This window comes from Tenebrio molitor, chromosome 3 (genome assembly GCF_963966145.1).
Source record: "Tenebrio molitor chromosome 3, icTenMoli1.1, whole genome shotgun sequence".
Lineage (NCBI taxonomy): Eukaryota > Metazoa > Arthropoda > Insecta > Coleoptera > Tenebrionidae > Tenebrio > Tenebrio molitor.
The window spans coordinates 14,123,469-14,139,354 of record NC_091048.1 but is presented as its reverse complement, the minus strand read 5'-3'; the positions used below and the strand labels follow the sequence as shown (position 1 = coordinate 14,139,354).

General features: G+C 30.8%; 1 protein-coding gene across 1 annotated transcript; it reads right to left on the bottom strand.

Annotated features, from left to right (window-relative positions):
- Positions 1-4,697: 4,697 nt before the first annotated feature.
- LOC138127320 (homeobox protein HMX3-B-like) lies at positions 4,698-15,348 on the bottom strand. Its single transcript, XM_069043294.1, has 3 exons — positions 14,895-15,348; positions 9,371-9,519; positions 4,698-5,736 (listed from the first exon to the last, which is right to left on the bottom strand). Exons 1-3 carry the CDS (start codon positions 15,236-15,238, stop codon positions 4,919-4,921), a joined length of 1,311 nt encoding a protein of 436 aa, XP_068899395.1. The 5' UTR covers positions 15,239-15,348; the 3' UTR covers positions 4,698-4,918.
- Between the last annotated feature and the right edge of the window lie 538 nt (positions 15,349-15,886).

Genomic DNA, 15,886 nt, shown 5'->3' with positions numbered 1-15,886 from the left:
CATGGGTGAGTGATATTGTGTGACAGGGGCGTCTCTTTTGTCGACGAATAATATTTAATCCTGTAAGTACAGCCTTCCTGTTTTTCTGTCACAGTGGGTCTCCACCTTTAGTTGTATAATTGTATTATCCCATCACATCCATTGGTAGTTATGAAGCATTTATAATGAGGCGAAAAAAACCCCCGACACTCTTTAAGTGTTGTCTTATTAATGGACTAATTACCTTGATAATGTCAAAACTTTCGGAGGGTGGAGATATAATAACCGAATTTGTACGAATAATAAATGTCGGCATAAAGAATATCTAATTTTGCCATCGAACGATAAGATCTCTCGGTTATTGCGATTTTAATATGCGTAACATTCTTCCCCATCACGCTAATTAATTCAGTGTAATTACTATTTTGGTACCCACCACCAACAACTGCCAAAATATTAGAAATCTAACGGAATTTTTTTTAATTATTCGGAGCCATTATAGAGTTATCGAAGATCTTTTTGTTTGATTCCTCGCCAACATGAGGTCTGTAATTAAAAAAATATTATTGAAAGGATAACCCTTAATTTAGATGCACTTGACGATTATTGCCGATTTTAATTATACAACTCTTTATGATGCACACATTGTCGTGTAGCACCTGATGCAAACAAAAAATATCAGACAGTTTTGTATTTTACATCGCAGTTGGCCGATTTTATGTGTAATGTAATCCATGAAATTTGCCATTTCTTTTATAGACTTATGTCTACGAAGTTGCTTTCGATAATATTATAATTTATTAGTTTGTGTTAATGTGATTCAAGGTATCTTCAAAATATCGTTACTTTAAAATTAATAAAATTATAAATACCTACATAATAAAATATTTAACAACGGAAGCTTTAAAAAATAATTAAAATAAAATGAATTAAAAAACCATTTTGTCATATTATAGAGCAGTTGACCTTGGATAATTAATGTCATCATCACCTGGCAAAAATTCTTTCATTTTCGATTTTTATCTTGTAACCGGAAGATTTATTTTTTTGGTCGTTGATTAATCAAACTATTAATACATAGTTGAAAAAATTGGGTTACTGTTTGATAGAATATCTAAATCATAATGTAAATAGTGCTTTCTAGGTAAATATCATTACATGATGCCTCGATGTTGTGCCCACTTTATTTAAAAAAGAAACAAGCAATTATTTCAGAAAATTGCTTTTTTTTCAACATAGGCAAAATCTGAGAACCAACGAATATTTATATGGAGACAAATATCGATGTTTGAATAACATATTATATTAGGTTAAGATTTACATACATATTGGTTTCACGTAAATATCTACATAGTCTACCTAAACATTATTTTTGCACGATCCGTCGTTTTCAGGTGTGCACCGATTTAATTGAGTGAACCTTACACGTAAACAATTTCTTCTTCTGTGATTTTCTCGTTGGCTGCTAAGATAGCCCCTATTTATTTTGAAACGTTCGAAATCATGCAGACGCTTCACAACGTTTACAAAGGTTCGTGCATTGGGAAGAATCCTTTGAGGAAATCTTTCATCGTATGACTATGATTTTTGTTTGACCTATTTTTCCATAAAATTCAGTGACTCCAAATTTTCTTTAAAAAAATATCAATATTGGCTCAATCGTTACATTTTCAGGGGTTCTATCAGAGGTGAAAATATCTGCACAACTTTCAAAATCACCCTGCACATAAACGGTTATAGGAAAAAATAGAACATTTTCAGAACAAAACTTGATAAAAAGTCTACCAGTGTATAACCATCAAAGTTGTCAGGTTGTCACTTTATTTAGTAGGTACGATATTGCGAAAATGGCATCAAAGTAGACCTTAGAGTAAAAGTAATTGCGAATTTCTAAAGTTCAGATTTACTCACTGATACATTTTCGGTTCAGTCAGTTTCGGATTTTCGTTAAATCTTATTCTGTCAATAAAAGGCATAGAAGGCATTAGAACCATCTTTTTAATAACGTTTTTCACTCTGTTTTAAACAACAGAAACCCCATTTTGACATATTTCGAATGTTTTTGTCACATTTTTAGTTTAGACAAGCAGTGAAGATTGCCGTACTTAAAATTAGTATTTACTCGTATTAGAAATGTGTAAGTGAAAGGTATACACTAAAAATTTTCGTAATCTTTATTTTTGGCTAGAATGTGGTTTGTATAATATATGGAATTTCGTACATCAAATTACTGTGATTTAAAAAAAAAACATGTAGTTCATGCTTTATTGTCATTATGATTGATGTTTTCAATTGAATTTTGAAGCTTGTTTTCGAATCTATCAAAATGGCTCCAATTTCTAACTTTAATAAAGTTAAAATAATAACTCTTTTCCAAAATGGTAACTCTTATGGGCGTATTTCGGAAATACTAGGTATTCCAAAAAGTACTATTAGTTACATTATACAAAAATGGAGACAAATACAAAATTGACAGGTATGTCAAATGTTAAAAGTGAGGTTACTATTACTAAAGACCATTTCACGACTTTTCCCAGATAAATGACATTGATTTACGAAATTCCGTGGCCGCCACTGTACATATATTTGATATATTTTATTTTGTTACAGTTTCGTATTCTTATTATTTTCTTATTTACTGTAATCACATAAAACAACAGGAAATGCAGCAGTAATCTACTAAAGAACTGTACACGTAAGTTGGTAAAATAGTGGCAAAAATTGAATTTAAAATAGACTGTAATAGATTGAATTGTCAATTTGTTCATTAATGGTTAAACATTTGCATTTGAGGTATTTGATTGCGTTTACGAACTGTTACAACATAATTTATGTAGAATTAGGATAAAAATAGTAAATAAATAATAAATAAGCATATACAGGGTCTCTCAGAACTGGCGGACCAAAATAATACAGTGAAATCATCATCTTCGGGGAATAATTGGAAAACTATTTAAAAATATCCATCCTCATTGGATTTTAAAATAAGAACGTTTTTAATTGACCAATCACGTGTAGATATAAAATTACCTTAAAAAATTATATTAGTAACTATCGAAACAAATTTGATTGTTGCAAAGACATAATAATTGAGTATTATGTCATAATAAATTATTTCTGACAATTACAAAAGCCATTAAAAACGCTTAATGTTTACTTCTTCAGAATATTTTGATATGCTTGTCTTATATGGACAGTATGATGAGAGTGCCACAGTTGCCGCTCAGGAGTAGGCAGTTTGTTTCCCCAATAGGGAACATCCTAGCAGAAATACTACAACCTATTATTCCCAGAAGATGATGAATTCACCGTATTATTTTGGTCCGCCAGTTCTGATAGACCCTGTATACTTATCTTTATTATAAGAATGAAAATTTATATCGCACGATGCAGATCATACAAATTACTCGTAACATAAATCAGTGACAATATAGTGAAAAAGGTAGGTTTCAAGGTGCTGTCTTGAGATATTTACTTTTGATTTGTTGTTTTAGTGATATCAAAATTACTTGCTATGTTGATACTTTTATTGTAAAAGAATACAATTGACCTATCCATTTCGAGTTCTTTTCGAAAAGCTTAACGAGCAAGAAAATATTTCCATTATTTCACACTTCTGACACAGATTGTAGGTATAGTTTAAAATAGTGAGATCTCAGTGATACTTTTTGGTAACCGAGGCACCGAGTTCTTAATTCTGAACACAGCGGAGAGGGTTTAATTTCCCCTTGTCAATTTTGATAATTAAAAAGGGTTTGCTAGCACCTCACAATGTTTTTGTAAGTGCATTTCTATAACACGCTATAAGTGTACAGTTGCCGTTCTTGAAAATCAGAGAACTTGAACAAATCCAAAACTTTGGCATTGTAAATTGATCCTGAAATTTTAGTTTATAAATAGTTACTTGTGCAATAAGTTAGGGAAAGCATGTTTTTGTTCGACACTGTCAGAATTTGTATTAAGCATGAGCTTTTTTTATTGAGGCGAAGAGGCGATAGCAGAGATCAAAAATATACCGTGTACGAAAAAAAAGAATTTCTTACATATTGCACACATGATTTTTTCTAGTGGAGTTTGAAAAATAAATTAAATTTGTATATTTTCAATATACGTGTTCCGATGGGTTCCTTATTAGTTATTAAACATAGTTATATGTTAATTCTTACAATAATATTTATAGTGAAAAATTTTTATTTGACGGATTTTATTGTTGTACCTAATTACTGTCAGTAAGTTAACTTAGCACTTATGTTTATACAGGGTTATTATAAATAATTATAGTCGAAGCAGGCCATGCCCATGTTATGAAATTTTTGCCGCTTTCATGTGAACTGTCAATGTTTGTCGCTGTCACTGTCATTTTTTGGGTGAAAAGTGAGGTGATGAGAATTTTATTTATTTTTTTTAAATTAACGATTGAATCCAAACATATTTAGTTGTTTTGCATTCAATTTAACTCGTATGTGAACGGTGTGTACTCACTTATTCACAACATTTTGATGTTTTTTATATAGATCGGCAACCATTCATTTTATATTCAGTTTTTACTCTTACTTGGACTACAACCATTTATAGTAACCCTGTAGTTGTTGTTTGAGGTGTCATATGTAAATAAAACATATCTATATGTGTTTTCAAGTCCATTTATTCACTGTAACAACATTTTTTACTACACAGTTATACACATAAATATTAACTAATTATTTTTGGCGTATAGGTAACTGTGGTAGCTGTTTATAAATTCCAATATGTACAATTAGCTACATAAAATAAATAAATATATAAATTACAGTCACGTATGTACAAGAAGCATTTCTACAATAAATAAACTAATTTGCACGTAATAATGAATGAGGCCGAGAAAACAATTTATTTTTGATTTGTAACAAAAAGAAAACTTGCACGAAAACCCATACTTTGTTTATAAATTTGAACAAGTTCAAACAAGTCCTGACATGGGCGGTCTACTCACTGGACTGGATGGTAAGTTATGTACTGCAGCAGCAACAGCCGCTTGGTGATGATAATACAACGAACTAGGATATCCAGTCGATGATGTCACTGAACTGCCACCACTAGTGCTCCCATCTCTATTAACGTCTAGAGGATGGTGCAGACTTAAACTGTGATTTTGTTCAAACGGATGCCTGATGGTGGAATTGGCAGATTCGTGGTACAAAATTGGTACTCGTACCAATCTTTGTGCTGCATGCGCCATATTGGCCGCTTCCAATTCCGCCGCCAACTGCCTCTTCCACTTATTTCTCCTATTTTGGAACCAGATTTTGACTTGGGTTTCCGTTAAGTGTAGACTCGCAGCTAGACCCGCGCGTTCAGACGATGACAAATACCTCTTCATGTCGAACGTTGATTCTAACTGGAACACTTGAGACCTGGAGAAAACTGTGCGTGTCTTCTTTTTTCTTTTGTTCGAAAGCGAATTGCCAGGGCTGAGGCTGGAATTTGGCAATTTCTTGTCCTTCTCATTGTCGTAATCACTTTCGTCTTCTTCGACTTCTTCATCAATCACCATATTGTCATTTTCTCTATACGGACTCTTTGAGCGCATGTTGATGTAATTCTGATCCAGGAAGGCGGGATGAGTTGATGGGATGTGATGAGGACTTCCTGGTGGCGACCTCTGATGATCTGAAGGGGAAGATGGGCGAGAGGAACGACTATTTTCAATTATATTTGATGTATTTTGGTTGTCGCGGGGTGACACGGGTGGAGACTGGTCATCGTTGGTTGAACCACCTGAAAAAACATTAAAGATTAACTACTACGTACCATTCAGTATATGACCAAAATAAAGCAACAGTAACAAATAAAGAGAAATTTACAAAAAATTATATAACAATAGATAAGAGTAAGTAAGAGTAAATCTGCAGAAAAAGTGCATGTTCTGCCGATCTGGTGTTGAGAAGAGAAATCACTTTCTATTGCTAATGCATATGTGATACAGATATTAAGGCTGTTGCACAGTAATAAAACTGAGCAAAATTGAGCAAAAATAAGGGAAATTAGTGAAAAACGTTATTAATTTTTTTTAAATGAATGAAGCAAACTGAAACACAGCCTTAAGTAAAATTTTAACAAAAACAAGAAAGTTTTTTTATATATTATCTTGTTATAATGAAGCTTTATACACTGCGCCAAAAAATGTTCACAACATATCGAATTTCGAAAATATTTCTTTCTATAGCTAATTGATTCAAAAAATTGATATTCACGCACAGTTATATACCCATGAAGCTTTTCTGTTTTTCACTTCACACACTGTTTTCTATTAGTTACCTCGAAACTGCGTTGATACTTCAGATTTCCTTCAAAAATTTGGATTTTAAAATTTAGTTTTGAAAGCAATTATAGAAAAAATATTGTTTATATTTCGTGCGTGAAGATGTTTTTTGTGCATTCAAGGCTTGCCTCAACCTGCCTCTCGGAGTAAAAGACCTTTCCATGCACAAAAAACATTTACTTGACGCATTTAATATAAAAATAACTATTATGTCATGATGAGAAAACATATCTACATAAATTTTTAACATTTTTATTAACATAATAATAAATTATTGTTTGGAAAATGACAATTACAAATTATATTTTGATCAAACAGTTTTAACTGACATTCATATTAAGCATAACAGACCAGACATTATTATTTTAAATAAAAAACAAAAGCAAGCATATCTTTTAGATATAGCTGTTCCAAATTCACACAATATAAGTGCTTATTCACAATGGACATAAGACATAAGAAATACATAAGAGATACCTAAGAATAATTTGTAAATTTAGGCAATTGTAAAATAATTTATGTGTCCATATAACTCGAATATGATTCTTCATGCCTTTTTGTACACAACAATAATGTTCACTGAGGTCATTTCTCATAAGTTATGTAAAAATTAATAGTATATGCACTGCATGTATCATGAATTTCTTATGCCTTATGTCAAGCTTATGTCCATTGTGAATAAGCACTAACACAGACATATAACATAAAAATTAATAAATATTTAGAGCTCTCCGTTGCTATGAGAAATCTTTGGTGTTTAGAAAAAATGTCAATTTTACCACTTATAATTTCAGCAATCTCTTTTTAAAAATTTAAAAATTCTGGATTTAGGGAACACATTGGTAGTTGAAATCCAAAAGGTATATTATTTTACTCATATCATATCGTGAGGAAGTTCCTTAACATTGACACAGAACATAATATAAAAACACAACAAAGTCAAAACGTGGAGGCGAGACGCCGGTAATTATGTTGATTAGCACTGCACTATTACTTGATAGTAATATCCGTAATAGTGTATGTACTCCGGCAAAATTGCCGTGCCGCCGGGTGGTGGAGAGAACTAAATATAATATGTAAGTACATACATATCTGTGGCGGTCGTGAAAAAGTAGGTAAGTCAAATAATTTCAAAAATGAGTTAACGATGTTTACACCTTAATAATAAATCATGGAATTAAATAATTCAGATTTTCACAGTTTAAAATTTACTTATATTGAAAGCAAGTACAGGTAGAAAGAAGTTTCTATTTAATTACAGGATTTTAAGAATGATATGGAATTTTGAATCGTTGCCCTGAAAAATTTACATTTTCGACTTACCTACTTTTTCACGACCGCCACAGATATATCATTTTGTTTCAATTACTTCTGCTATTTTAAGTAATGCAAAAATATGTTAGTGTTTGTGACAATTTTTTGACACAGTATATTTTAATCACGTTGATTTAGCTGCATTTGTTATATTTCATAAACAATTTAAAATTTAATTATTAACATGATTACATTTATATTAATCTTGTTCAATAAAATGCACCAACACAATCAATTTTTGACAGAATCGTTTATTAAATTAGATGTTTTTCATCATTTACATTCATATGAAGACATTATTTTTATCATTATTTTACCAAGTACAAACAGAAAGATTTGTGGTAAGGAAATCATAAATAGTATTAAAGATAATTCAATAAATTGAAAACAAATGTAAAGAAAGTTTGAAGAACAAGATAAAAGAATTAACACGAATAATATGAAACAAAATTAACATGTCCATTTAAGACGCAATAATTAAGGTTTTTTTTATATTGGTAAGTTTAAATTTTTAAAACCACTGCCAATTCCAAACATGCCAGTTCGTCAACCCTCCCAAATAAGTGAATAATTGTAAAGCATTTAAATAGAATTATAAGATGCCCTTAAATCGACAATTAAATGAAATATTACATTAAGGTAAAGGTGCACAAAGACACAAGCAAAAGCATGATTTATTCGTAGAAATACATAAGAAAATTTAAAGAGAACGTAAGTATTTTACTTTAGTGCTTATTCACAATGGACATAAGACATAAGAAATACATAAGAGATACCTAAAAATAATTTGTAAATTTGGGCAATTGGAAAATAATTTATGTGTCCATATAACGCGAATATAATTCTTCATGTCTTTTTGTACACAACAATAATGTTCACTGAGGTCACTTCTCATAAGTTACGTAAAAATTAACAGTATATCCACTGCATGTATCATGAATTTCTTATGCCTTATGTCAAGCTTATGTCCATTGTGAATAAGCACTTACAGCTAGTCAAAGAGACTGTTAATGTTAATTAAAAATGTGTTACTCAAAATTCAATAAGAATCACAGAAAATAAACTTCAAGCAGTAGTAAACAGATGTCTGCACATTTTTGCTAAATATTTAAATAAAAACGTGGACGAAAGAATAACGGGTGTTTTTTTAAATTTGGCATCGAAGTTGAAGTTGAAGAGTCGGTTGTGAACGCACCACCGGATTGCAATTCTGATTAATTGTTTAAACCTAACGTCACTTTTTGCGTGTTTTTAATATGCAGTTTGAAAAATCTGTCTTTTTTAAGGCGAGTGCATTGTTTGTGTTAATCTGCAGTTTGAAAAATTTGTGTTTTTTAAGACGAGAGGTTCATTCACGCAACGCCAACTTCGACGCCAAATTTGAAAAAAAAACACGCTTTATGTTATACCAAGCCATTTAAAATTAATTGTGTTCCTACAAAGTTGAAAAAACTATAATTAAGAACAAAGATATAAAAAATGTTTAACAAAATTATTTTAAAAACTAAACCAAGAAACATGAGATAATTGAAAAACCAGTAATTTTTAAAGATAATTTTTTAGTGATTTCTTTATCGTAAGCCTTGAGAGTATTTAAACAGCACGAAAATGGTTTCCGAAGCCTTACGCTAAGTTTGAGTCTAATCGACGTAAGCCGTACAAATGCGAATTGAACAACGTTGACAGTTACATGAAATGCAATCGCTTCCAACAATAAAAATACTTGGGCGTTAATCTGCTTTGCTTAGATTTCCATTAAGGTGCAAAATTACTCACCGTTAGGACTGGATTTTTCTTGTGGTAATTGGGAGGGTATCCGTCCCCAGTACCATGGTAACGTCCTCGGGTCCGTGGGAGCCCCACAAAGAGCCGCGTATCTGCTACTGGCGGCGGCAAGGGCGCCGAAATGTGTCATGAGACCTAACCTGGAAAGACAAAAACGAACGATTAATTAATTAAATTCAAGTCGGTCGTGTTATGGAAACTTCAGTGTTTATCTAAACTTTCTTCCTGGGAGAGGATCTCCACTTAAGGCATTATAAAGTTGGTATTAAATCACGGTTAAAAATTAAAAAGGAGGTGCTGGTGAATCGATATTCCGGCAGTCCCTCGAGGCAATCTGTGAACTAAGTCTATCTGCCATTAAATTTGCATCAAGTTAAGTGTTCTTCTTCAAAGAGAGAAGTCGGTGAGCGGAAGAAGACTTCCTCAGAATTCCCTAAGAAGCTTACTACCAGTTTAAGTGGCTCGATATTGCGACATGATCGATAAACAAGTCTGTGTCTAGCTGCACGATCGCCAACATTTCACAAACTTTTATTACTCGAATTTATATAAATTAATGGAAAACCCATTGGAATTGATCATCCTGGTTAATATAACTGGACCGATAAATATAGGAACAAATGGGGCTAAAACAAAGAGCACTATAAATTATTACCGTGGAACCATTAGTGCTACATAATTTATTTATTATATTGCAGCAATAAATATTTAATTGATATTTCATATTTTTATTTGTCAAAATAACGGAAATATTTTACTAAACGGACCGACATGAGAATGCTGGAAACGTTGAAAAACTGTCAAGAATGTCAATCCTTAAATCTTAGCTTTTGTGGATTATAAGAAGACGCCTGACGGGATGATCTTATAATCATCTTATGCTCTAAGGCTCAACGAAAACTTTCTTTTTGACTTGGAATTCATTTTCCAATTTACTACCTTACACGTAGTATAGGCTGTTTCAAAAGACGCTAATTACGACAGAAACAATTGCTTATCTTTGGTTTGTGACCCAATATTATTATCAAGATTCGTCTAAAAAACAACAGGCTTATGCCTAACTGCAACAAGCTATATTTTTTGTTTATCATAAATTTAGTAAAAGCGTCGCATTTTCAAGACATCATTATATTTATTACTGTACTGTATTACCCAAATTATATTTTTGTGTTTTAAAATACGTTGGGATCTCTCTAAACACTGTTCCCAAAAATTGGGTGTGAAATTTGTTATGTAGGAATTCTGGTTTCATTTCTTTATAACTACTTTAGGTAAACCCTTGAAGTTGTATGAGGGAAAAAAACGCTTAAACTAATTAACAAACACACACTTCAACGATAAATAATAATGATTGCATTATGTATATTCTAATAATTCAGGATGTTAATCTGTATGCATGCAACAGTAAAATGTACTAATAAATGTTTGGGATTTTAAATTTATACAAATAAGAAGGTTAAACCAATAAACTAAATTGTTAATGTGAAGTTATAATAGAGTAAATGTAGGAAACGTCTGTAAGTATTAACACTGTTAACTATCTAAAGATTAAACGTACTGATATAGAATAGGCATATGTGAATATATCATTTTAATTTTAAATAATTCAGACTCGATTTTTTCATTAAACGATTACAAAAATTGTGTATATTTCTTTCACTCGGAATTCAGAATCACTTAAAAATTTTATTAAGTACATATGTATATGGTTTTTAATGTATTAATGACACTAATTTCTTTTATCAATTTTGCAAAAGATTTGTAAATTTATGAAAACAATGATTTAATTTACAATACTTGTTCTAATCAAACAGTTTATATTTAAATATTTTGTTGTAAGTCTCTTCATGGTTTGCTTTATGGTAATCTTTTTTTTGTTCAATATGCCACCGTTTCTAAACCGACAGAAACATTCTAGTTGGTTGGATAATAAGTTTTATATAAAAAATAACTCTAGTGATAAATAAAACATGAAGGCATATGTATACATAACATTCAGGTAACAAATCACTAATACAACAAGGTATTTTTTTATTCATATTCATACACACATTCCTTTTACAATCAATTAAAGTAGTGTCTCTCGAAAATTTTACCCTACATGTGTTGAATGTATTTCATTATTACATTTATACCTACCTTTACATTCGTAAAACCCACTCAATGAACTTTTTGATGAAATTAAATGAAAATAAGTGTCCCAGTTTGCTTGTATGACTTTGACAGTGTCCGATTTTTGTATCTTTGCTAATTTAGCTAATAAATGTGTAGCAACTGTCACTATTAATCAAATTTTAAAGCAAAAATGGTTTTTACTTCAAAACGTAAAATATTTATCATTGAATCTTAGTTTCGTAATGGTGTTTTCAATAATGGAGAATGAACTGTTGCCTGTTTGGCCGAGTTTCCGCAAAAATTTACAAATTGAAACAGGTATATGCCACCAAAAATACTTCCACACATTCCAGAGCATCTCTGAGCGTTTACATTTGGACAACGTCCGAAATCTCAGGTTTCTTTGATCTAAATCTAAATAATAATTGTTGATCGCACAGTATATCAGCAGAATAAAAAATAATAAACAATTTACATATTTAGTAATGGTAATTTATCTATACAGGGTGTTTTCGAAGTTGAGGCATTCCTTGTAACACTATACATTATTCTTAAGAATTTTAGCCTAAATCTTCTTAGTAAAATGTTTGTATTAACGGAGATAATTGATTGTATATTTTTATTGTTTTCTAAAATTTTGAGTCCGGTCCAGTCTATCTCTCCGCTGTACTAGATTAATAACTGACGTGGTCCAGGATGGTGTCTCTCTGGAAATCGCTCTGCGTACTCTCTGGACGCCGCAGCTGCATTCTGATAACGTGATAACATTGCCCGTACATTAGCAACATATCTGTGAGCTCATTATTTTCGTAATGATTAAGCCATTCCGACTAATTAGATGACAACTCTGACAGAATTTTTGATTAACGTCTATGCTCATTTGATTTTTTTTGTCAATTCTAATTTCTAACATATCAGCGCAAATTTGAGCAGGACCGGTTTCAAACATTTCAAAAAAATTAACTTATTGTATCTTCATTGACGTACACATTTTACTAAGGTGATTTTAGCTAAAACTCTTTAGAACAACGCATACTATCACATGTTAAAAGGAACGCTTTAACTTCGAAAACACCCTGTATAGCTAAAAGGGTATTCTTATTCGACACTTACACAAAATTTTTAAAAAGATATTTTTCGATCTTTAAAAAAAATAACTTTTAAACCCATTTTTGAAAAACGATTTTCAGTACGTATAGGTATACGAGTACATACCGGGTGTAGAATTGGTTTACGAGACATAGGATTTTACATGTAAAAATAAGGAGATCCAATTATTGGCTCCCCTAATAGTTTTATGGCAAAATGGTTAAAATGAAAGCTAGAGAGAATTAAAACTACTGTCTAATTCCACTCTTTGTTTTTTTTTCGAACATCTTGTGGTACTGAAAGAAAAGCAAAAAAGGAGTTAAGACAAAAATACTAAAAAGCAGTATGTACTAGCAATGAAATTTGATTTCTAAAATTATTTGTCGGGTGGTTTCACTATTATTTAATTTTCGTTTGATCTGCCCTTCAAATGAACTCGTACAGGACGAATGAAAAGGTATCTTCTATTAAATGTTCAAACTTCTCTCTAATTCTTCGAATTGCTTCTATGGCTGAAAGTGGTCGGTCTGGGAAATCTGAAGCAAATGTTGCTTGGAAGTTTCTTGAAGAAGATCCTCCATAATACCATTTAAAGAAAGAAATAAAATTTCATGCCTAGTAGTACTTTTTAGTATTTTTGTGTTAACTCTTTTCTTGCCTTTCTTTCAGTACCACAAGATGTTAGAATAAAACTAAGCTTGAAATTAGACAGTAATTTTAATTCTCTTTAACTTTCATTTTAACTATTTTGCCATAAAATTGTTAGGGGAGCCAATAATTGAAACTCTTTATTTTTACATGTAAAATCCTATGTCTCGTAAACCAATTCTACACCCGGTATATTAATGAATTTATGTTTTAAAATTAAGGTAAGAACAAGAATGCAATAAATTAAATCTGGTTGAAATTTATTCTAAAATTTGACAACATTAGGTATATTTACGTGTAATCACTTAATCTGTATTCATGAAGTAAACGTAGGTATATTAAAACATAAATTTTGCCCATTTAGCTAACGTCATTTAAAAGCCTCCTACAGTAGTTTTTCAAATACATCATAAATATAAACATTATTTTTATGAACTATGTGCAGTGGTGCACTTTTAAAAGTAATATAAACACGCTTGTGTACAATTATTAAAAAATAAAAATTCATAAAATTCCGAATAAGATACCTTTCGATGATTGCAGCTTTTTATGATATCTATTACATTACAAATAACCATGATACTGATCTATTCTGTTTAAGCATAAAAGTAAACTGATCGAAAAAAGTTAGGGATATTGCTAAATATTTAAGTTAACTTTAGTAAAATGCATCAGTAAGTTTTTTTAAGAAGAATTATTGAAATGTTTTTTTAATAAACGTTTTCACACATATAATGAGTTTTGACTTATATGTCAAACTTTTTCTCTTCTTGGGATACGTTATAAATTATAATATCAATATCTTTAACTTTTTTCGATCAGTTTATTTAAAAGCTTTATATTGTAAACCAAAATTAGACAATAATGCGGACAACTATTTTTTTGTATTACTTTGTCGCAACCATGTATTAATGATAAACTTACTGGTATGTATGTAATGTACATACGAGTACATTATTTACAATACTACTTGATCTGCGGCAAACTCTTGAGCAAACTCTTGGTTAAATGTATTAATTTTTAGTTACTTAGCTATTAAGTTAATTGACAATTAAATCACAAATAATAAATTTATTTTTTTTATTTGGGGGTAAGTAATTAACATTAAAAATTTATACAGATATAAGATTATTTGATTTACATGTAGATTAAATGAATAGAAGAACTCAGTAATAACTTACTTAATTTTAAATTTTTTTAATCTTGCTACAATTCTGGCTTTTACTTGATTATTTATTTATTATTTTATTTATTTATTTTGTACTTTTTAAATTGTAAACATTTTACGTATAGTATTTTTTATATAAAAAACCCTTGTTCTAATTTTAAGTTAACTATACATGTGCAAACATGTATAGTTTTAATTTCGGTTGATACCACAATCAGCCGACAAATCTAATAGCGTTTAATTATTAATTAGGTAAGTGTTAATAAATCTAAATGCATATTAAAAAAAAAACGGAAACCATTATTTATGATCGTATTAATAAATTTACATTACTAATATCACACTTTACTACAATTTGGTATATCTGAATACATCATTATAAAAAGTCTTAATAGAACAGATTGTGTAGGGAGATATCTATTTTTTGCGCATATCTCATTAACTGTCATGTTTAATTAAGATTAATGTTAATGAAAATTAATTTAAAAAAATTACCTGGAAAGCATGGCACTATCAGCATTGTTGGCGATACCACTTTCTAAAATACTTTGTCCCGTTGCAAGAAAACCGTTTTTCTTAACCGTCGGTTCGGTTCTCGATAATATACTCGATATTGAGAAGTTAGTGGAAGCTCCTGAACTTTTTTGCTGAACTTTTGATAGATCCTTATTATCAGTTTTTTCGTCGTCACTAGTTTTAATAACAGGAAAACACGTAATGTTCGGTGTTGCTATATGATTTATCAATCGAAAATTTTCCGGTTCCGGTGATCCGTTTCTGCTCGAAGATTCCGGACTAGAAACTACATTAACTTCGATATCGCGAACGGGCGAACTCATTTTTAATCACTCCACCCTGTATATTGTTTTAACACTTACACACAGCGTTCTTATTTTTATTTTTATGTTTCCGGTCAGTGTATAAATATCGTCAGCAACAACTACATAGATTGTCTATGACCAAATACTGGTTGTAAGTGTTTTGAGAGAGTTTGTATGATCAAGAGGGCGGTGAAATTGAGGACACTCCCTCTTTCAACAGAAACACCCCTAACTTTACCTGATATTCTTTCTTTCTCTTTAGCTGCGTGCTGGGGTGTATTTTCCATTTCTGTCGCACCCTTAACGGTTATAACTTTAGAGAGGGCCTCTTATACATATACTTTACACGTTGTGCTATGTGCAATTTGATGTTGTTGCTTTTTCTTTCTTATCGTGATGTAATTCGCGCGTCCTTGTTTACATCCCCCCAGACTGGCACCCTTTGAAGTGTTCGTTCTTAGTGCCTGTTTCGTTTTACGTGAAAATCTTAACGTAAAATTGTCGAATAATCTTATGTGTTTACAAATAATTCCTTTAGGAGTTTACCATGTTAGGAAGAGTTAATTTCGAACAATTTCTCAACAAAAACAGGATGCTATTTTCGGAATGTTGTTTTCTACGATACCTGCAAAATAATGATTATGATTTGAAAAAAAAAATCTTTGA